This window comes from Nyctereutes procyonoides, unplaced genomic scaffold, assembly GCF_905146905.1.
Source record: "Nyctereutes procyonoides isolate TBG_1078 unplaced genomic scaffold, NYPRO_anot_genome, whole genome shotgun sequence".
Classification (NCBI taxonomy): Eukaryota; Metazoa; Chordata; class Mammalia; order Carnivora; family Canidae; genus Nyctereutes; species Nyctereutes procyonoides.
The window spans coordinates 12651752-12674067 of record NW_026575042.1 but is presented as its reverse complement, the minus strand read 5'-3'; the positions used below and the strand labels follow the sequence as shown (position 1 = coordinate 12674067).

Here is a 22316-nt window from a genome sequence, read left to right as displayed (position 1 = left end):
CTTGAACTCTTTTTTTTTTTAAAAAAAAGACTTTATTTATTTGTTCATGATAGACAGAGAGGGAGAGAGAGGCAGAGACACAGGCAGAGGGAGAAGCAGTCTCTATGCCGGGAGCCCGACGCGGGACTCAATCCTGGGACCCCAGGATCACACCCTGGGCCAAAGGCAGGTGCTAAACTGCTGAGCCACCCAGGGAATCCCTTTACCTGAACTCTTAATTCATTAATAGATCTTTAGTTTATTAATCCTCTACATTGGTTCGTTTGCAGCAATATGCTTAGCGAGCTCTACCACCTAGTGGTGAGCAAGCACCGCCTTGTATAACCAGGATTCCTAAATATTTCATAACATACCCACCTTCCTCAGCTTGTCTCTGATGAGGGCTAACATTCTTGGAAGGCAAAACTGCACCTGACATGGAGTAACAGACCCTAGGAGTCAGATAGACTTGGGTATAGAATCCCACCTCCATTGCTTATGAGCTGGTAGCCTTGGACTAATTATTGAACTGGTGTACCTCAGTTTCCCAATGTGAATATAGAGGTGATGGCCTCTCCAGATTTCTGTGAGGCCGCAAGGAGATCATGCACATGAGGCATCAGTAAATGGTAACTTACTGTCTGCCAGCTGGGAAGTTGTGACATCAGAGTCGCCATCTTTGTGGGTCAAAAAAACCGTCAACTGTTAGCTACTTTTTACAGTTCAACCTAATAAGTAAATAAATGGAATGATTCTGCTTGGTTATTCTCCTGCATTCCTGCCCCCTCTCTGAGGAGCCATCCTGCTGGCACAACACACTTCAGAGGACAAAGCCACTGGCTGCCGGTCCTTAGCTTTTACAACTCATGTGTGTTTTAAAAGCTGACACAATGGGAAATTGCACTTTTCCAGCCTTGCGGCCAGTTTGTGAGGAAATCACCTGGAATGCAGCAGTTCTTCGGTTTTCTTTTTAAAGATTTTATTTATTTATTCATGAGAGGCACAGAGAGAGAGGCAGAGACATAGACAGAGGGAGAAGCAGGTTCCTTGCGGGGAGCCTGATGTGGGACTGGATCCCAGGACCCCGGGATCACACCCTGAGTGGAAGGCAGATGCTCAACTACTGAGCCACCCAGGTGCCCCAGTTCCTCGGTTTTCTTGGTCGTTTGTTCTCTGGGGATCCGTCATGGGTTGGCCTTTGCCTGATGTCTCTGTATTTCTGTCCTAGATCACTCTGCTGATCGCCTTCATCTGCGTGAATCGTTCTATGTGGACCAGCTATGCCTACAGCTACTTTGAAGTGGTCACCATTTGCAACTTGATAATGATCCTCGTCTTTTACCTGGTGCACCTCTTCCGCCTCTACCGCATGCTCACCTGCATCAGCTGGCCCCTGTCGGTAAGAGGGTGGCCTGGGTGGGCACGCAGAAGTCAGCACATGAGCCAGGGCGCTGAGCCACAACAGAGTCCTCCCCATCTGCTCCTCCCCCATAGTCCTCTTCTCCTTCAGCATCTCTTCCTGCTGCAGCCCCGAGCTGCTTCTTGCTGCTTATGTCCTGCTGGTTTCTAAAGCTCATCTTCTGGCAACAAGAAAGCTGTGTGGGTGTTTTCCCAAGGGACAGAAAATGGACAGTGTGTGTATAAGGTGGGAGGAGGAAGCTGATAAAGGTGATGGGTATCTATACTGTTGTGATGAGACTTGTCATCTAAAAGGGAGTGGCAGGGTCTGAGAAAAGATTTCAGAAGTCTCCAGGATTTTTTTCTTCCCACTTTTATTTATGTCGATTGACATATAATTCACAAGCCATACAACTGCCCATTTAAAGTGTACAATTCGGGATCCCTGGGTGGCACAGCGGTTTGGCGCCTGCCTTTGGCCCAGGGTGCGATCCTGGAGACCCGGGATCGAATCCCACGTCGGGCTCCCGGTGCAGGAGCCTGCTTCTCCCTCTGCCTATGTCTCTGCTTCTCTCTCTTGCGCTCTCTCTCTCTCTCTCTGTGTGACTATCGTAGATAAATAAAAAAATAAAATAAAAAATAAAGTGTACAATTCAATGGATTTTACTATATTCCCAGAGTGGTGTGAAAATCACCACAGTTGATTTTATTTTATTTTATTTATTTTATTTATTTTTTATTTTTTACCACAGTTGATTTTAGACCTCAAAAAGAAACCCCATCTCCTTTACCTATTACCTCCCACCTTTCATCCTCTCCAGCCTGAAAACAACTGCTAATCTACCTCCTGTCTTGTGGATTTTCCATTCTAGATATTTCCTGTAAATGGAATCAAATGTGTGGTCTCCTGTGACTGGTTTCTTTGACTTAGCAGAGTGCTTTCATGGTTTATCTGTGTCATAGCATGCGTCAGGTCCTTCATTTTTTTTTTTAATAACTGAGTAATAGTCCATTGAAAGGATAAACCATGTTTCGTTTATTCGTTCATCATTGATGGTCTTCATCATTGATGGACATTTGGGTTGTTTCCATCTTTTGGCTATTATGAATGATGCTGCTCTGAACACTCATGTACAGTTTTTTGGTGTGGACAGGTTTTCATTTCGCTTGAGAATATACCTGAGAGTGGAATTGGGGGGGGGGGGGTAGCTATGGTACCTGGTAGCTATGTTTCATTGTTTGAAGAACTGCCAGATTTTTTTCCAAAATGGCTGCCCCAGTTTACATTCCCATTGGCAGTGTATATGGGTTCCAGTGTCTCCACATCCTTCTCAACACTCATTATTTTCTGACTTTATGATCTTAGTCTATCTAGTGAGTATGGAGTGGTATCTCATTTCTCTGATGATCATTGATGTCAGTCGTCTTTTGATGAGCTTTTTGGCCATTCTCTATTTTCTTTAGAGAAAAGTCTATTCAGACTCTTTGCCCATTTTTGGATTAGGTTGTCATTTTATTACTCAATTCTCAGAATCCTTTGTATATTTTAGTTACAAGCCCCTTTCCAGATACATGATTGGCAAATATTTTCTCCCATCCTGTTGGTGGTTTCCACTTTCTTGATAGTGTTCATTAAAGCACAAGTTTTTGGGCAGCCCCGGTGGCTCAGAGGTTTAGTGCCACCTTCAGCCAGGGGCGTGATCCTGGAGACCCGGGATTGAGTCCCACATCGCGCTCCCTGCATGGAGCCTGCTTCTCCCTCTGCCTATGTCTCTGCCTCTTTCTCTCTCTCTGTGTGTCTCTCATCAAACAATAAATAAAATCTTAAAAAAAAAGAAAAAAACACAAGTTTTTAATTTTGATGAGATGTAATTTAACTACTTTTCTTTTTTTGGTATAAAAAAGTGTTTTTGGTGTAAAAGCCATTACCAAATCCAAGATCATGAAGGTTTGCCTCTACGTTTTCTTCTAAGGAGTTTCACAGTTTCAGCTCTTACACTTAGAAATCCAGACTATTTTGAATTTATTTTTGCATCTAGTGTGAGGTAAGGATGCAAATTCATTCTTTTGCATGTAAATATCCAGTTGTCGCAGCACCATCTGTTGGGAAGACCATTCTTTCCTCATTGAATTGTCTTGGCATCCTTGCTGAAAATTAGTTGCCCATAAACACATGGGTTAATATCTGGACTCTCAATTGCATTGATCTTACCACATTGTCTTGATTGCTGTAGATTTGTAGCCAGTTTTGAAATTAGGAAATTTTTTCAGGATTGTTTTGGATTTTTGCACTTCCATATGAATTTTAGAATCAGATTTTTAGTTTCTACAAAGAAGTCAGCTGGGAATCTAATACAAACATCTATAGATCAATTTGGAGAGTACTGCCATCTTAACCATATTAAGTCTTGTGGCCAAGGACGATGGAGGGCTTTCCCACTTATTTAGAACTTTATTTCGACAATGTTTTATAGTTTCCAGAGTGTAAGTTTTGTGCTTTTTTTGTAGAGGGGAGCTTAAATTTGTTCTGAAGTATCTCACTCTTTTTGATGATATTTCAAATGTAATTATTTTCTTAATTTTGTTTTGGGATTGTTCATTGCAAGTAGATAGAAATACAGGAGATTTTTGCATATTGATCTTGTATCTTTAATCTGCTAAACTCATTTTATTTATTTACTTAGTTTTTTTGTGAATTCATTTTAGATCTAACAGATCATTAATGAATTCTTTAGGATTTAATTTTTCTTTTGAAAGGCTTTATTTATTTATTTATGAGAAAGGCAGAGACATAGGCAGAGGGAGAAGCAGGCTCCCTGCAGGGAGCCTGCTGCAGGACTCATTCCAGGATCCCAAGATCACGACCTAAGCCAAAGGGAGACACTCAACCACTGGGCCATCCGGGTGCTCTTCCTTAGGAACTTCTATACAAGATTATGCCATCTATGAATAGAGATAGTTTTATATTCCTTTCCAACCAGGATGCCTTTTATTTCATTTTCTTATTGCAAGAAATTAGTTGAATATTGAAGTGGCAAGACCACACATCATTATCTTTTTCCTGATCTTAACAGGAAAGCATTCTATCTTTCATCATTAAATGTGGTGTTAGCTGTGGGTTTTTGTCGAACCCATTTATCAGATTGAAGAAGTTAATTTCCGGTCCTACTCTGTTGAATGTTTTTGTCATGAAAAGGTGTTAGATTTTGTCAAATGCTTTTTATCTGAGATAATTGAGATAGTCATGTGAGTTTTTCCCTTAGTAATCTATTAATATGGTGTATTATATTGATTTTCATATGTGGAATTAACATTTGCATCCCTGGGATAAATTCTGTTTGGTCTTGATATATCTTTCAGTTTTTATGTAGCTGGATTTGGTTTGCTCGTATATTGTTGAGAATTTTTATATTTGTCCTCATAAGAGATACTGGTCTGTAGTTTTCTTGTGACGTCTTTGTCTGGTTTTGTTATCAGGGTAATACTGATCTCATAGAGTAATTTGGGAAGTGTTACCACCTCTTAAATTTTTTAGAAGAGTTCGTGAAGAATTGGTGTTAATTCTTTAAATGTTTGGTATAATTTTGCAATGAAGGCATCTGAGCCTGGGTTTTTACTGTGGGTAATTTATTAGTAACTCAAACTTGTTATAGATCTGTTCTGATTGTATTTTTCTGCCTGAGTCATTTTCAGAGGTGTGTCTTTACAGAAATATGTCCATTTCATCTAAGTTTTCTAATTCACTGGCATATAATTGTTCATGGTATTCCTTTAAAATCTTTTTTACTTCTATAACATCCATAGTGAGGTCCCCTTTTTCATTTCTGATTCTGTTCATTTGAATCTGGTCATCTTTTCTCTCTCTTTCTTTTTTATCAGTCTAGCTAAAGGTTTGACTATTTTGTTGGTCTTTTTAAAGAACCAGTGTTGGTTTCATTAATTTTTCCTATTGTTCTTCTGTTCCCTGTGTCATTAATTTCTGCTTCAGTCTTTTTTTCCTTCTTTTTCCCTGATTTAGGTTTAGTTTGCTCTTCTTTTTCCAGTGACTTAAGGTGAAGATTAGGTTATTAATTTGAACTCCTTCTTCCTTTTTAATTTAGATATGTGCAGCTGTGAATTTCTTTATGAGCACTGCTTTAGTTACATCCCATAATTTAAGTATATTATATCTTCATTTTCACTCATCTCCAAGCACTCTCTAATTTACTTTGTGATTCTGCCTTTGATTGACCCATTAATTAGGAATGTGTTAATTTCTACATATTTGTGGGTTTCCCAAAATTCTTTCTGTGTCTCCTGGAGAGTATTTTATGTGCATTTTAGAAGAATGTATATTTTGTTGTTGGGTAGAGTGTTTTATATATGTCTGTTATGTCTAGTTTTCTTATAGTATTGAGTCTTCTATTTCCTGTTGGTCTCCTCCCTAGTTGTTCTACACATTATTGAAAGTGGGGTATTGAAGCCTCCAACTATTTATTATTTTTGAATTACCAATTTCTCCCTTCATTCGTTTGAGTTTTCACTTCTTGTATTTTGTTGCTGTGCTATTAGGTGGATACATGTTTATATTCTTGCTTCCTGATGGACTGATGTTTTCATCATTATAAAATGTTCCTCTTTATCTCTGGTAACATTTTTTTGTTTTAACATCTGTGTTGTCTGATACTGGTATAACCACTTCAGTTTTCTTTTGGTTGCTGTTTGAATGATGTATCTTTTTCTTTTCTACTTTTAATCAATTTGTATCTTTGAATATAAAGTGTTTTTCCAATAGACAGCATATAGTTGGATTTTTGTTAAAGTAGGCTCTATACTAGGGCCCAACATGGGGCTTGAACTCACAACTCTGAGATCAAGATCCAAACTGAAACCAAGAGTCAAATGCTTAAGCAACTGAGCAATCGAGACACCCCTGTTTTGTTTTTTTTTAAGATTTTATTTATTTATTCATGAGAGACACACACAGAGAGGCAGAGACACAGAGACACAGGCAGAGGGAGAAGCAGGCTCCATGCAGGGAGCCCATTGTGGGACTGGATCCCTGGTCCCCAGGATCAGGCCCTGGGCCGAAGGCAGTGCCAATCCACTGAGCCACCCGGGCTGCCCGGTTTTGTTTTGTTTTGTTTTTTGTTTTAATCTAGTCTGACAACCTCTGCTTCTTGATTGGATTGTTTAAGTATTCACATTTAATGTTATTACCCATTTTTTTATTTTGAGAGACATTTCTTTTGGCCCCTTTCCAAGTTATGGCACCTTTCTACTTCTGGGAACAAGTTCCTCTGATAATGATGCTGATAATGAACATGCAAAGGAGAGATAAAGGCTGGGGGCAGGAATGGGGGTGGGTAGAGAGCGGAGTGCCTATTGGAGGTGTAAGCCCAGCCCCACATTATTGGTGGGGTACTCTCGAGGCACTTTCCATTTAGGACTCTCTCAAGTCCGTTTTCTCTATCCCTTGTCATATTCCTTTCTTCGAGGGTGAGAATCTTGGAGGTAGGGAACTTCAGTTACTAATCTGCTCTTCAGTCAAAATCTCTGTGGTCTACCTTCTGATATTCCTTTCTAGTCACTAAAGGAGAAATTGGGGTCTTTGATTTTGCACAGTTTTCAGAAGAGCTGCAGCTTAAAAGTGGAATGCTTTTCCAAAATTTAATAGGTGCCTGCCCCGGTGGGCAGAACTTACTTCATGAAGGACTAATTTCTAAATTCTCATTGAAGACAACTAAAAATGAATACACTCTGCATCCAGAGAGAGTACTCTCCTGTCCCTAAGCGCCAGTTCTCCTCTGATCTGGTGTTTAATGGGGAGGAAGAAAAATGAGGTGGAAGCCTTACCCTGCTGCTGACAGAAGTTCAGCCTCATTCAGGGCCTGCAGAGATGCCATTTTAAGCCTGGAGGGTGAATGGGGTGGAGATCATGGAAGCCGGGTGAGGCTGCCCTGCAAGCAAATGCCTCAGCAGAGTGTGGTCTGGGCAGAGTGTGGCCTGAGGGAAGATGAATGAGGACAAAGCTAAGAGGTTTATTAGGTGCCAGAGAGTCAGTTCCCCCCACCTCCACATGGACTTCACAGAAGGCCCCTGACCTCACTCTAAGCTCTGACTCCAGCTCTGACAGGGCCAGCACCTCAGGTCCACACCAAAAACCGTTCACAGAGTGGGCAGGAACTCCAGGCAGCCACCAAAGCCAGCACACTTAACCTAGAACTTTCTCTGAAGCAGAAGTAAGAGACACACATGTCTTTCAGGGGCTTTGCTTCTCAGAACTGGAGCTTCCTTTAAACTCTTCAGCCTGGGAGCTGTGAGAAGCTGTTTGCTTTTCAGTAGCTTTGGCCGGAGGTCAGAATACTGTCTACAAATTGCCCTCAGGAGTGGAGCGGTCCTTAGTGGATGTCTCTCCTCACATGACAAGTGTCCTTTCTCTTTGTTGCCTCTCTGGCTGCCTGCCCAGCTCCTCTTCTGTCTTGCGGGGTAGCTCCCTTCCCCTCTGTTTCTCTCTTCTGTGCCTGGTTGCCTCTGAGAACCAGGAGCGGACCTCCTGACCCAGTGCTTTGCTTTTCTGTTTTTGTCCCCAGGAACTTCTGCATTATTTAATCGGTACCCTGCTCCTCCTAATCGCCTCCATTGTGGCAGCCTCCAAGAGTTACAGCCAGAGTGGACTAGTAGCTGGAGCGGTGAGGATGGTCTGGGGAACCTTCATGAATGAATTCACTTCTAGCACATTTTCTTCTGACGGGCATCAAGGGGATTGTTTCCTGGGGCCTGCCTTTTCCAGAAAAGTGCCTATCAGTACCCACCTTGATCCAGCCAACAGCAGTCTCCAGAGAGCTGAACTTGGGCTTACAGCACAGGGTCTCCACAGGTGGATGGTCAGGGCTCCTGGCACTCTCAGAGGGCCCCAGAGGCCCAGCCCTTTCTCAAACAGCCACTCCTTACACCAGGGGCGTCGGTGTGAATGCACATGTCCCTTTATACATGCCATTTGTTGGTGGCTGCCTCTGCGCTATGCAGGCAAAGATCCTGAGGCCTCTTTTGGGTCCGGGGATCCATGATCTGAGGTCCGGGGATCTGAGCACATGATCAGTTAGTGATACCTGTCATGGGTCCTAGCTTTGCTGGTCCTGATTTACAACGGTATTCAGGCCAGGAGACAACACTCCTAAACCTTTCAAAGGTGAAAGCTGATTCATCTGATAGCCTGAATAGAAGCATGGGAATGTGTAAAAATATAGTGCTGTGGGCACAGTCTGTGTTTCCCACACATATACAAACATGACACATGGGTTTGTATACATATATACTTATTATTTTTAAAAGACTTATAGATTCCTGCCATCTGATTTCTGATTTTGCTAATTGCTTACAGTTCGGTGGCCTATGGGCCAGTACTGATTTGCCTCACTAACGAGATGAGATTTTTTTTAAAGATTTTATTTATTCATGAGACACAGAGAGAGAGGCAGAGAGACAGGCAAAGGGAGAAGCAGGTTCCTTGCAGGGAGCCCGATGCAAGACTCGATCCCTGGACTGGAATTACACTCTGAGCCAAAGGTAGAGGCTCAACCACTGAGCCACCCAGGCATCCCCAGATGAGATTTCTTAAATGAGTTTTTTGTTTTGTTTTCTTTTGTTTTTTAAAGAGGAAGAGAGTGCATGTGCAAGGGCGGGGGCTGGGCAGAGAGAGAATCTTAAGTGTGCTCTGTGCCAGCATAGGGTTCTATCTCACAACGTGGAGATCATGACCTGAGCCAAAATCAAGAGTCGGATGCTTAACTGAGTCACCTAGACACCTTGATTTTTTTTTAATTTTATTTATTTATTCATGAGAGACAGAGAGAGAGAGAGAGAGAGAGAGAAAGAGAGAGAGAGAGAGAGAGAGAGAGAGAGGCAGAGACACAGGCAGAGGGAGAAGCAGGCTCCATGCAGGGAGCCCAATGTGGGACTCAATCCCGGGTCTCCAGGATCACACCCTGGACTGAAGGTGGCGCCACCTGAGCCACCCAGGCAGCCCTTGATTTTTTTTTTTTTTAAATGAGTTTTAAGAAAAGCTCTAGGAGACAGTCACTCTTTCATTTATACGTTAGCAGAATTCTCCAGACTTTGGGTTGGGAGTGGGTTAGTGCCTGGAATTCCATTGAGGGGTGGGGTCTGTCCTCCAAAGGTGGGCATGGGGCAGCACATCGCTACAGAAGGGCGGCCAAGCCTCTGAACACTAATGGGCCTTAGGTGCCTCCTGCAGCCACCTCCCTACCCCTTGCAGTCCCCAAGAAGTGGGGTGGGTGCCACCTACAGGTTACTACCTGCCCAACTACAGGCAGGCTGGTGATGGAGACACTGAGGAAACTGGCACCCATTGTGTGTCAGGACCACATGGGCAGGTTCCCACTGGGTTTTATGATTCAGATTGCACATCACCTGGAATCCAAATAAGCCCCACTCATCATACACCATCTTGGTGCCTCGGCCATGGGGGAGCCAGAAGAAATAAAAAGATATGGCCCTTGCATATGAGGAAATGGCAGCCTAGTTTAGGAGTTAAGGCCAAGGCACATGAAACAATTAGCAAATGAGGCATTGTCGTCCAGAAGAGCATTATGTAGATATAATAAACTGTTCAATTATGCAGGGCAGACAGTTGGAGACCGGGATGGTATATAATGTGCTAATTGTGCAGAACAGACAATGAGGGGCAGGGACAGGCTCCAACAGGCTAATTATGTGGTGCAGACAATTGGTACAAAAGGAGCCAAGGAAAGCGACCTGGGGGAGAGGGAGGTGGCTTTTGTAATCCAGCAGGGGCTTGAACAGCAAACCAAACCCTGGAAATCATGCCCTTGTCTGGCAGCTCCTGGGCTGTTCCTACTGCGCATCAGCCCGTAGCCGTGTCCCAAACATGAGGCCACGTGAGAGTCCAGGAACACCTGGGCAAAACTAGAGCAGGGCCCTGGGGCCAGATCCCCAGCGCCCAGATCCCATGCCCGGCCCTCGCTGCTCCTGTGGCCCTGGACAAACTGGTTGACTCACTGTCCCTCCATTTCCTTAGCTGCCAGATGAGGGAGAGGGGAGGAGCTCAGCAGCACCCACCTAGCAGAGTGATGGGAATTGAAGGGATCAGCACACCTAACGGGCTTAGGACTCGGACGGGCACGTCAAGGTGGTCAACAAGTTATAGCTACTAAAGCTTCAGGCTTGGAAGTTCCAGACAGACACCGGAGTGTGTGCCTGCTTCTCTCTAACCATCGGATGAGCCTCACATGAGGTCCTGTTCTTCTCGGGGTGCCCTCTCCCTCATCTTTAAATGAAGCTAGACTGGGCTGGGTCAGCTTTCCCAGGTCAGCGAGGTCAGCCACGTGGGCACCGGGTGGAGCCTCAGAAAGGAAGGAGCTACCTTAACTGATTTTAGTCTAAGATTGTTTAAATATGTGCAAACATAACACTGTCAGCAAGGTCTTGGCTTCTAGCTCTTACACAGCTGTGGAGCGAGGTGGAACAGAAAGCCATTATGAATGAAACGCAACGCTGTCATACCAGTAAAAGCCATCTGAACATTAGGAATTCAAAGACTCAAATTAAAATGTGTAATTCCACCTTTTTCTCTTTCATTAGCCCCAGTAATTGTTTTGCACGGTGCCTTGGCCTCAGCTCAGTTTGTAAACATGAACCAGAATGTGGGCCCTGGAGTTCCCCAGAGTGAGGAGGGCCAGGAGGTGGAGCCCAGAGCCCCAGGGCCAGGCCTGAACCAGGGCCCTGGGGGAGGAACCGAGGGAACAGGTCCTTATCCCTGCCCCTGAGGAGGTGGTCAGGTCACTCCATCCCCCAGGCTCCCTCCAGGCCACAGCTGGTACAGGAACTAAAGGACTGCCTGAGTTATTGGCCCTTGGCCTGGGAACCTCCTTTCCTCTCTCTCCTGTGCAGATCTTCGGTTTCGTGGCCACCTTCCTCTGCCTGGCGAGCATCTGGATGTCCTACAAGATCTCGTGTGTGACCCAGTCAACAGGTGAGTTCCTTTGTCTAAACACAGACGATCTCTGGAAGTTCCCTCTGCTGGAGACCAGGAGGGCAGTCAGCTGTGGAGTTCAGCAACAGGGAAAGGAAGAGCCCCGCTGCAGGGGAGGCCTTGAAGCATTGGGGCCCAGACCCAAGACTCCCTCTCCACTCTTGTCCTGTTTCTATGGCCCGGGATACCCCCACATGTCCACTTCTGATGGTGAAGCATTTTCCATAAATTAGTTTCCTGATGACAAAAATAAAGTGTAGAGAATTTAGAAAGTACAAATAAGAAAAACAAAAAGGTTTTCATGAAAACTATCATCGCACTGCCTAGAAATAGCACCTGCTGGGTGACTATCCTTCCAGTATTTCTTCTCTCTGGATGGATGGATGGATGAATGGATGGATACACAGATATAAAGATACATAGATAAGTATAAAGATATTTAGATATGTATGTTGCTTTTATTAAGGGATCAGACTTTTTGTTTTAAAGATTTTATTTATTTATTTATGAGAGACACAGAGAGAGAGAGAGGCAGAGACATAGGCAGAAGAAGCAGGCTCCCTTTGGGGAGCATGATGAGGACTTGATCCCAGGACCCAGGATCATGACCTGGGTCAAAGGCAGATGCTTAACCACTGAACTACCCAGGTGCCCCTAAAGGATCAGACTTTATGTGTTACTTGTAACCTGCTCTTATTCTTCTACTTAACCAACGTCAGGCATTTTCCCCACATGGTTGGAGATTCTTCTCCATCAATTTTTTTTTAAGATTTTTATTTACTCGTTGATTCATTTACTTATTTTTAAGATTTTATTTTTAAGTGATCTCTAGACCCAACGTGGGGCTCAAACTCACAACCCCAAGATCAGGAGTCACATGCTCCACTTGCTAAGCCAGGCAGGCCCCCTCATCCCCGTCACTTTTAATGGCTCTGTGGTGTTGCATTGACTCTACTGCATGTCTGTGTCATGGTTTACTTAACTTATCTCCTATTTGGGGTCATGTTTTGTTTCGCTTTTAATTCTTTGCTACTAAACAGGGTTGTAAAGAACATCCTTGTAAATGTAGCCCCATTCTCATCCCTAATATCGTTTCTCTTAAGAGTACATTACTAGAAGTAACACTGCTGAGAGTGCGACCTACTATTTTGATTAATCCCCACTTCTCTACTCCAGCCCTTCCTTTGTTCTTTCCTTTAAATGAATGCACTAGAAAATATCAAAGCCTGTACAGTATATATATAGTCTGAGCTGCCCCACAGAAAGGTTGTTTCATTAGAGCTTCCATTTCCTTCTAGAAGCCACTGGCAAAAAGTTAACAGGACACAGAGGGCAGAGAGCCAGTCACAAGACCAGAGACTGTAGGATTGCACTGATAGGGAATGTGTTGAATAGGCTTATCCAGAGAGGCAGAAAGTAGATCAGGGGTTGCCAGGGGCTGGGGGAGGGGACAGTAGATGGGAATGGGGCTTCTTTTTGGAAGTGATGAAATATTCTAACACTGTGGCGGTCAGTGCTTGCACCATCCTGTGAATGGATGTGAATATGAAACTTTGCAAGTGTATACTTTAGGTGGGTGGATTGGACAGTTCGTGGGTTGCATTTCTGGGTACAGCTGTTTAAGGAAAAAATGAATGATGAAAAGTAGAGAAAGTAAAAGAGAGTTACTTGGTAACTGTCTAAGGGTGACACATGTGTAAATCTTGGCAGAAACATAGGGCTTAAAATTCATGAAGCCAAAAGAAACCCCTAACACAGTTCAAGTCCCTCTGAGGATAGGCCTGGGCAGGGAGGGGCAGCGATAGAAATCATCCCTGCCCTACTGAGTTTTTTTTTTTCTTCTAGAAATGTATTTAGAAAGGGTAAAATCATTCCAATGGCAGTTGGTGCCGGATGGAGGAAGGAAGTGCACTGAGCAGAACTGGGGTCAGCCCTCTGGTGTGTGGCTTCTGGGTGCGCCCTGTCTTATCTGTCCTAACTTTGCCATTTCCTTCCCAAGATGCAGCTGTGTGACGCCGCCCCAGGCCCGGCCCTGCGGGAGGCCCCGAGGACGGGAGGGTCAGGGGCCCAGCTCCCCGCCGAGGACTCCTGACCCTGTGTTTCTGTGCCAAAGCCCCGTCCATGCCGCTGGGCACAGAGGGGGGTGGAAGGGGGGGGCTGGGCATCCTCTTAGGCTCCCTGAGCCTCGCTGAGCCTCTCTGTCTGGTCTTCCTTGGAGAACATTCCTCCGGGCCTGGGAAAGAAAACCGGCCTCCAGGGGAAATCTGGTCTCTTCCTCCTGCTTCTAGAACCAACCGCATCAGGGACAGACTGATCCCGCTTAACACGAGGGAGGGGTTCCTGAATGCTCCTGCCTCAATCTTCTCCTTCACATTCCTCAAGGGAGTGAAGCCGCCTTAAGTCCTCCTATAAAAACAAAGCCACCTCCTAATTTATCTAGCTTGGAAAGCCCCTCTCCCAAAGACCCTCTTCCTTCAGTGAGGTGTGTGTGCAGAAGCACTGTGGTCAGCCTGTCCCCAGATAGGAGATCCCGTCTGCTTTTGGGCCGCAGCCTTAATCACCATCGTGTGTGTATGTGTGTAGGGGCATGTGTGTTTCTGTGTGTGGGCATGTGTGTTTTGTAATAAAATATTAACTTGGCCAGTTGCACAAGGATTTCTTATTAAACAAGGCTGTAGACCAGGAGTAAAGTGGTGGTGGGGCCCACAAAGCTCAGGGCAAAGTGCATGACAGAGCCTGAGGCCTGGCCAGTGTGTGCTCACACCCCCGGCCCCTCCCTGGAGGTAAGAATGATAAGGATGCAGAAGACATGACCCCTCAAGATTTGCATATTTTCAGAGTAAATTGATGTTAAGAGTGGAAGCCAGTACTGTTCACACAAGACACAAAGCAGTACTCAAGAGCAACACAAGCAGCCCTAAAAAAAAAAAAGAAGAAAATTCTGGTACCTACTACACCACAGGTGAACCTCGAAGACTTTATGCCCAGTGAAATGAGCCAGACACAAAAGGACAAATACTGTCTGATTCCATTTACAGGAGGTTCCTAGAGAAGTTAAAATCCAGAGACACAGAGTAGAATGGTGGTTGCCAGGGCCTGGGGAGTTAGTGTTTAATGGAACAGTTTCCATGTGGGAAGATGGAAAGGTTCTGGAGATGGATGCTGGCGGCGGCTGCCCAACAACATAAATAATGCCACTGCGCTGCACACCTAAAAATTACTAAATTGGTAAGTTTTATGTTACACATATTTTACTACAGTTTTTTTGTTTGTTTCTTTAAAGCAACACAAGATGATCTGTCTAGGCACCTAAGCAGCTGGAAGAGCAACTTGGGGCACCGGGGGCTTAGAGCGAGACCCAGGGTACACCCAGGCCAAAGTCAGCTGCACAGCCAGCACCATGTTCAAACAGGTGCTAGAGACAGGCTGGCAGGGGCGTGTGTCTTCCCCAAACCAGGCCCTCTCTGGGACTGCTCAGCCCAGGGCGGGTGCCCGTGTATAACCCAAACTCCATACCCACCACCCCAGCTCGCAGCACAGGCGGGTGACCCACTGTGCAGTCATGGCCAGGCTGGACCAAGTAAAGAGGTGAGAGGAGGGAAGACAGGGAGTCAGGGGCCAACCTGAGCCCCCAGGAAAGGGTTTTGGAACCTCTGGCTCGAGGGGGCACCAGGAGATGAGGCCCAAGCTGGTCTGCCCATGTCCTGCCCCACAGGCAGCCTGCTCCCTGGCCAACAGAGCCTCCTGGGCCTGGCCTACGCCTGGAGGGAGAAAGGATGGGAGATGGAGGGTGGCAGTCTCCCTTGGGGAAGCCTCTGCCACCCACAAGAAAACTTGCTCAGAGAAGCCCCCTGAGACAGCCTTGGTGTGGTTCTCTAGCAGGCTGCTGTGTGCAGCGATAAAACTGCCCCGCACCTGCCCCCAACGGACTGGCAGTGGAGCAGGGAGGCCCAAGGAGAAAGCCGAGTAGGAAGCCAGGCTGGTGACAGAGCTGGGATTTGAGTCCGGGTCTGACTGTCTCCAGGGCCTGGCCTGTGATCACTGTCCCCGGGCCTCTGGAATGGCCAGGCAGGACTGGAGCGGGCCTATGCCAACTGGCTTCCTCCGCGGACAGTTGGCCCCCACGTTTGCAGACAGGCCCAGAGAAGGAAACAAGTGTGCCTCTAGGGGAGGCCCTTGGCTGACACACTCCTTGTGCTTGTAGCCACGTGCTAGAATCTTCTCTTCCAGACACATGTACCTGCTCAGTCCTCCAGCCAGGATACTAAAATGACCCATTCCCTGTGACGCCCCTCCCTCCCAGGCATCCTCCCCAGCATGAAAAGCAAACTTTGTTGCCATGGAAACACAAGAGTCTTTGGGGCCTCTCCTCAGCAACCAGCACTTTGAACATCCTGTGAACTCTCAGAGGTGCTTCAGGGGCTCACGCATGTCTGATTTTCTGTGCAAAATATATGTTAACCCCTGAAACCACACACTCCTGTTCTCAGTAGCAAACACTGACACTGGAACCCCTCAACCCCTCCCCCCTCCCCACACTCCCCTCCCCCCGCAGGCTCCCTGGCCTCGCAGCCCCTAGGTGAGGAAGACACCAAGCACATGAAGCAAGGTGCTAGAACCTGCTGTGGCCTGGGTGTCCTGGGCAAGCCAGGATTTCTCCATCCCTGCACAACCAATACAAAGCCAGGGAATGAATCCGGAGATGAGGCTACAACCCCAATGACCTTCCTCCAAATTGCGGGCTTTTCAAATTAATCCTGTTCTTATGGACCGGCTTTATAATAAGTATATATAACCGTAAACTGATCCTTTATATTAGTACCCTAGTTCCTGTTTTATATAATGGAGTTTCATATGATTTAGATCGAAAAAAGGAGATTTCTCCACTTAAAAAAAAAAAAAAAAAAGTTCAGCGCCCCCTGAGCGGAAGGGAGCTGCCAGGCTGGGCACCGGGGCCCTGGGCCGGGCACCCAGGGGCTTCCCGGTGCAGAGCATCGGGAGGGCAACTGGAGCCTGTGGATCTTGTAAGGTGATGGGGCAACTGGTGGCCCCCTGGGGTTTTATTGCAATTTTCTGGGTGCATGAAAATTATGCAAATGAGAAAGACCGCGGTTAACTCCACGCAGAGCTGTGCAAGAAAGGACGTGCCGCGGTAGGAGGCGCGCCCCTCGGCCCAGTAGGGCGGCGGCAACAGCCCTGAGGGTCGCGCCGAGCACCCCTGGACCGAAGCTGCGAGCCGCGCTCCCTGCCGCGTCGGGGCGCAGGCCCCGAAACAAGGGCACGTCGGGCTTTCGGGGCTGAACACTTCCCGCGTTTCAGAGGCTGCGGAATAGACGCTTCGGGCAGAAGCAAACCGGGCCGGCGGCTGGAGGGCCGGGCCGGGCCGGAGCGCGCCGAGCGCGGGCGGGCGGGCGGGCCCCTGCTTCCTCCCGAAAGCCGTCCCCGGGGTCCCCCGCCGGCCGCCCCTCGCAGCTGGCCCCAACTGGCCCAGGGCGGAAACAGACCCGCCCCACGGCCCCCAGCCCCTCCCGCGCCACCCGCGCGCCCTCCAGCGGCGGCCGGGCGCAGCGCGGCTCGTCGCCACCGTTGGCCGGGACCGCGGGCTTCCCGCGCGCGCCGCTCCTCCTCTCGCAGCATCGCCTCCCGACCCTGCCGTTCGTCACGTCCTTGCCTTCCCTGTTAGAGCTCAGCTGCGGCGCTGTCGACTGCTCCTAAGTGCAGATGCTCACAGTAGCTCTTTGTAGCGAAATGGAACGGTCACCGCGCCGTCTGCAGACTTCTGGGACTTCACTCACCGCTGTGACACCCTCCCCTCCCCCACCCGCACCCCCCGCTTTACGCGACGCTTTACATCCTCTCGGCCTCGGGAGACTCCTGACCCGGCCACCGCGGCTGTGCCAGTCCTGCAAGGGCTGGGACCAAGGTTGTCATGGTAACCACACAGTCGTGCTCCAGGCCTCCGCCGACGCCTGTGGACCCTCATGTGGGCGCTTTCCTGGGGACGCTGCCAGGGACCCCAGCCAGCACCCCCCACGTGCACCCGCTAGCGCAGTAGGGTTCCTGCCCTGGGGGTAATAGCGGGCAATGGGACACAGGAGTCAGTGGAAACATCTGTGCTCCTCTCCAGGGACAAAGTGTCCCGGCGCAGGTTTCACACCACTTCTCCAAGACACTTCCGTGGGACCAAGGGAACAGTTGCGGTGGTGGCCAACTCGGGAGTAAAACATCCTTTTTTTTTTTTTTTTTTTTAAACGGGGGGGTGGGGCGGGCGCAGGGTGGGGCCGGGTCGTAAGTCATCTTTCTATGGGCTCTCTCCTTCCCGGCTTCCCCCGGCGCCCGTGGTTCGCGCCCGTGGTTCGGGTGGATCTGCGGGTACACGCAGGAAATCTGTGGTGGGCGGCCTTGGAAGACGGGAGCGGGGGGCAAAGCACTGTGCAGGGTGTCTGATCATCTACTTTGGTGGAAGTGGCCCAATGACAAGATATAGGGCCCTGGGGAGAGATGAATGGCCAGGGGTCTGGAAAGAGGGAGACCAGTGAGTCCCCGAGGGGTGGGTGGGGCAGAAAGCCACCGACATTCTCAAACAGGCAAGTCATCTGAACACGATGCGGACTGCCTACAAAATAAAAATCCCGGGTGATGAGGCCGCTGAATGCCAGAAAAAAAAGTGGCTCAGGAAAACAACCCGCATTTGCCCACATATTTTGGGCAGAAGGAAAGGCCAGGCAGCCAGGGGGCAGTGAGGGCGCGGGAAGAGCAGAAGCGAAGACCCGGCGCGGAGTTCCGAGCTCCGAGCTCCCGTGCAGCAAAGACCCGAATCTGAGCTGATACCCCCGGGACTGCACTAATTGGCAGCACGACAAGGAGGGACATGGGGTTGGGTGTCCGGGTTCAACGCCACCCTGGAGGAAGCCCCAAGTATTCCTCGACTTACTAGATACTGGCTGTAGTTATGTGGCTGCGTGGGCATCTTGTTTTTTGGTCTGGACTCTGTGCGTGGCTCTTTGGCAAGAATCTGCTCACAGGACACACTCCCTGCGACCCCTATTGGTGGCTCCTAGAAGGCTCAGTCAGAGGCCGAGCCAAGAATGGTGTTCGTCCATGGAGCTTCCCAAGCATGACCTGGAGACGCGCCTTTTCCTGGAAGAAGAGAAAGTACATTGTCTTCTATAGGTCTCCTATAGCCAGAGGGCCACGCGAAGCTCCACAGATGCCTTTAAGAGGAACACCTCTGCCAGCCACGGGAGCTGAAAGACCGTGGTCATGTCCATTTCCACAGTGCATGACATTATCAAAGTGAGTGAATGTGTTGTCATACCTCGTTCTGCAATCTACAGCATTGCTAATACTTTATTTTTTGATCTCCTTGTTAGAGCCGGGGGCAGGGATATGGAGTGAGAGAGCTGTCTTCACCTGACAGCATACACTCACACTGCTCTGAACTCTCCGGTGACAGAGCATCAGTGCATGGCACACAGCTAGTGTAATGTGCACTTCTGGTGCTTCTGGCAGCATTTCCATAATGGCTCCACAGAGAAAACTGCGTTAGTTGCATTACATGCCACCCAAGCACAGCTGCTGAAAGACAGATGGGCTTGAAATGAGGACGGAATCCAAGTGTCCTGCCTTCCAAGTGACCGTCTTGGAAGCCGTGTCACAGCTCGAGGAGCTAGTTTACAATCAAGTTAGAACAAACTGGGTGCCTGTGGCTCAGGCAGTTAAGCGTCTGCCTTCAGCTCAGGTAGTGATCCCAGAGTCCTGGGAAGAGTCCCACATCACAGCAGGGAGCCTGCTTCTCCCTCTGCTTCTTTCTCTCATGACTAAATGAATAAAATCTTAAAAAAAAAAAAAAAACAAACTTTATAGTAGCAACCAACTACAGAAGAAGTGTCTCCATACCCAAACTGGCTGCTCTGTACTTTAACTATTGGAGATTGTACATCCCAAACCTAGGAATATTCCTACAGCCTCCACCCCAAGTCATCAGACATGTATTCATTTGAGTGAGGGCCCTCACAAGGAAATTTTAGGAGCAATTCAGGCAGCTGTAAATGCCTTACCTTAGAGCCTCTGTCTCCCTCAGACCTCAAGAAACTACAGGTGTCCAACTGATCGCACAGTTTACTTGAGCAATGAAAACTCCACTTCTGGGCCTGTGAGCTTTGGAATTTGACGGCTTCCTCTTCCTGCCGAGAGGCAACTGCTAGCATTATTGAGCCCTAAACCAAACTGATTCCCACTTGACATTCTCATCTGGAAACTCTGAACTAGATTCCATAGATGAGACAAGACCCAGAAAGTCCGCTCCTGAGGAGAAAATGGATCTTCTGATTAAGGGCCAAGCCCAGCCCCTGAGCCTTTAACCATCTTCACAAACAGGTGGTTGCCCACCCATTAAACAGAAATAGTGTTTTCCCTAATGAACTGCTGATTTAACAAAGGACTCACCTACCAAATAAGCCAGGTGACAAGAATCAGTGATGAAAGAGCCCACCCACCTCCGAGGCAAGCAGGTTCTCCGCAGTGCTATCACCATCCAGGGGTGGTAAATGGTTCACGGCCCACCACAGTGGACACCTCATGCAATGGGCTGAACACGTGGGACTATTAGCCAGAGCGCACCACCCCAAGATCTAGTGAACAACATTTGCACACCAGCTCATGGGCTGCTACTAATGGCCTCGCTGTATGGTCAGGTGTTTGGGCCACCCAGGACCCGACTAGTGACGATGGAATACACTGAGTGCGGCCCCCAAAGAAATGCATAACTTTAATTACAGGCTCAATATTTATGTTATATACATGGTTATATAAAGCAACCACATCTAGAGAAAAGCACTTAGACGAACACCTGGAAGGTGAAGAAGGTGTTAAAACAGGATCAAGTAAAAACTACTAGGCCCTAACAATGCAGTAGATGGGAAGAACTGACGGGCATTACTCAGGTCTCAGTATCATTCAGGAGGTGAGTAGGAGTACCGATTACTGTTGTTTCTGTAAAGTCAAATATGCACGGTACAAATGAGAAGGGTGTTACTGAAGAATTTTAGCTAATAAAAGTGGCAGGAATTACAGTCACCATTTTGCAACCTCTGATAAAAGATTAAGAGAAAGGTCAAGGGATGGAAACTTCTAACTAAAAAGTTGACGGGAACCCTTATGGTGGGCGGGATCAGATGACAGCAGCCGAACCACAAAGGGATACAGCTAGTGCAGGCCTGCTGGAGAGTACATGCTGCCTGGTGAAGTCCACAGCATCACCCACAAGAAAACCTTAGAAAAAGGAGAAGACTAATCTGATTTTAAGCAAGCCTTTACAGATATCTTTGTTTAAAGAAAACACTGAGAAGAGAGGAACAAGTTAAATAACACAAGGATACAAATTATCCAGGATGTGAGAAGTCCTACAGGAGTCCACAAGCTATCAGAGATTGCAGAGATTGCAGCAATAGTGCTGAATACAAGATCATTACAACTCTATCACAATCCCCTTCCACCATTCTAATTGGAATACTTTTTAAAATAAAGATCCCATTCTGGATACCTGTAGAAATTAAGTATCTAGGATAATCTGACAAAGGTTGTACAAGACTTTTATGAAGAAAACCATCAAACTTTACTGAAAAAAAAAAAAAAAGACCCAACCATATCAGTGGAGAGTCTAGGTTCATGACAGAGTTTAATCATAATAACCCCCCCAAATTAATCTATAAATTCAATGCAATTCCAAGAAAAAAATTAACACAGGCTTTTTATGGTACTTGACAAACCTATCTTAAGATTTTATAGTAAAAATGAAAGTACCTCTGTAACCTCTCAATTTTACTGCAAATCTATAACTATTTTTTAAAAATCTTTAAAATAGGGGCCCCTGGGTGGCTTAGTCAGTTAAGCATCTGCCTTCAGCACAGGTATGATCTCAAGGTCTTGGGATCAAGTCTCACATTGGGCTCCCTGCTCAGTGTGGAACCTGCCCCTCCTTCTCCTTCCCTCCCCAACTTGCTCATACTATCTCAAATAAGTAAATAAAATCTTTTTTAAAAGACTTCAAAAAAGGAAGTGTCAAGAATAGAATAATTTTAAACTTGCCTTATTAGATACTAAGACTTTATCAAGACTGTGGTATTAGCCTAAGTATAGAAAAACAGGCCAAGAAAGCCAGCCCTGGACCCACACATATACACAAACCTGGTAAATGACAGAGGGACACTGTCTCTAGAGGAGCAAAGAGTCACTTGCTAACACGAGAAATCAGATGGCATGCAGTACTCACACCACACACAAAGATTGAGGTACATTCAAGTACTAAATATAAAATGCAAATCTTTATTTTTTTTTAAGATTTTATTTTTTCATAAGAAACAGAGAGAGGCAGAGACACAGGCAGAGGGAGAAGCAGGCTCCCTGTAGTGAGCCCGATGTGAGACTCGATCCCAGGAGTCTGGGATCATGGCCTGAGCCAAAGGCAGACACTCAACCGCTGAGCCACCCAGGCATCCAAAATGCAAATCTTTAAACAATTTAGAAAGAGAATGTCTGTGACCTTGAGGTAACAATTGATAAGCAAAGAAGCAAAGTTAAAATATTATTTTCGACTTTGGTAAGACATTTCCAATGCTAATTTATTACTAACAAAGGATAGCATCCACAATATGTCAAGAACTCTAAAGTGAGTTTTTAAAAAAACTTCAATGTGGGCAGCCAGGGTGGCTCAGTGGTTTAGCGCCACCTTCAGCCCACGGCGTGATCCTGGAGACCAGGGATCCAGTCCCATATCAGGCTCCCTACATGGAGCCTGCTTCTCCCTCTGCCTGTGTCTCTGCCTCTCTCTCTGACTCTGTGTCTCTCATGAATAAATAAATAAAATCTTAAAAAAAAAAAAACTTCAATGTGAAAGAAAGGCAAAGGATATAAACAAAAAACTCTTAGATGTGGGGAAGCCTAA

At 47.0% G+C, this 22316-nt stretch overlaps 1 protein-coding gene across 6 annotated transcripts in view; it reads left to right on the top strand.

The window, feature by feature from the left end:
• The window catches only part of CMTM7 (CKLF like MARVEL transmembrane domain containing 7), a 65393-nt gene that overhangs the window by 38927 nt on the left and 4150 nt on the right, over positions 1 to 22316 (top strand). For 2 of the 6 annotated variants that reach the window (XM_055320991.1, XM_055320993.1), the window contains exons 2-4: positions 1208 to 1378; positions 7950 to 8048; positions 11290 to 13364. In XM_055320991.1, the coding sequence (XP_055176966.1) occupies positions 1208 to 1378; positions 7950 to 8048; positions 11290 to 11604 (585 nt within the window). In that variant the 3' untranslated portion in view covers positions 11605 to 13364. The other 4 variants (XM_055320994.1, XM_055320995.1, XM_055320996.1 and 1 more) reach the window with 4 other exon arrangements.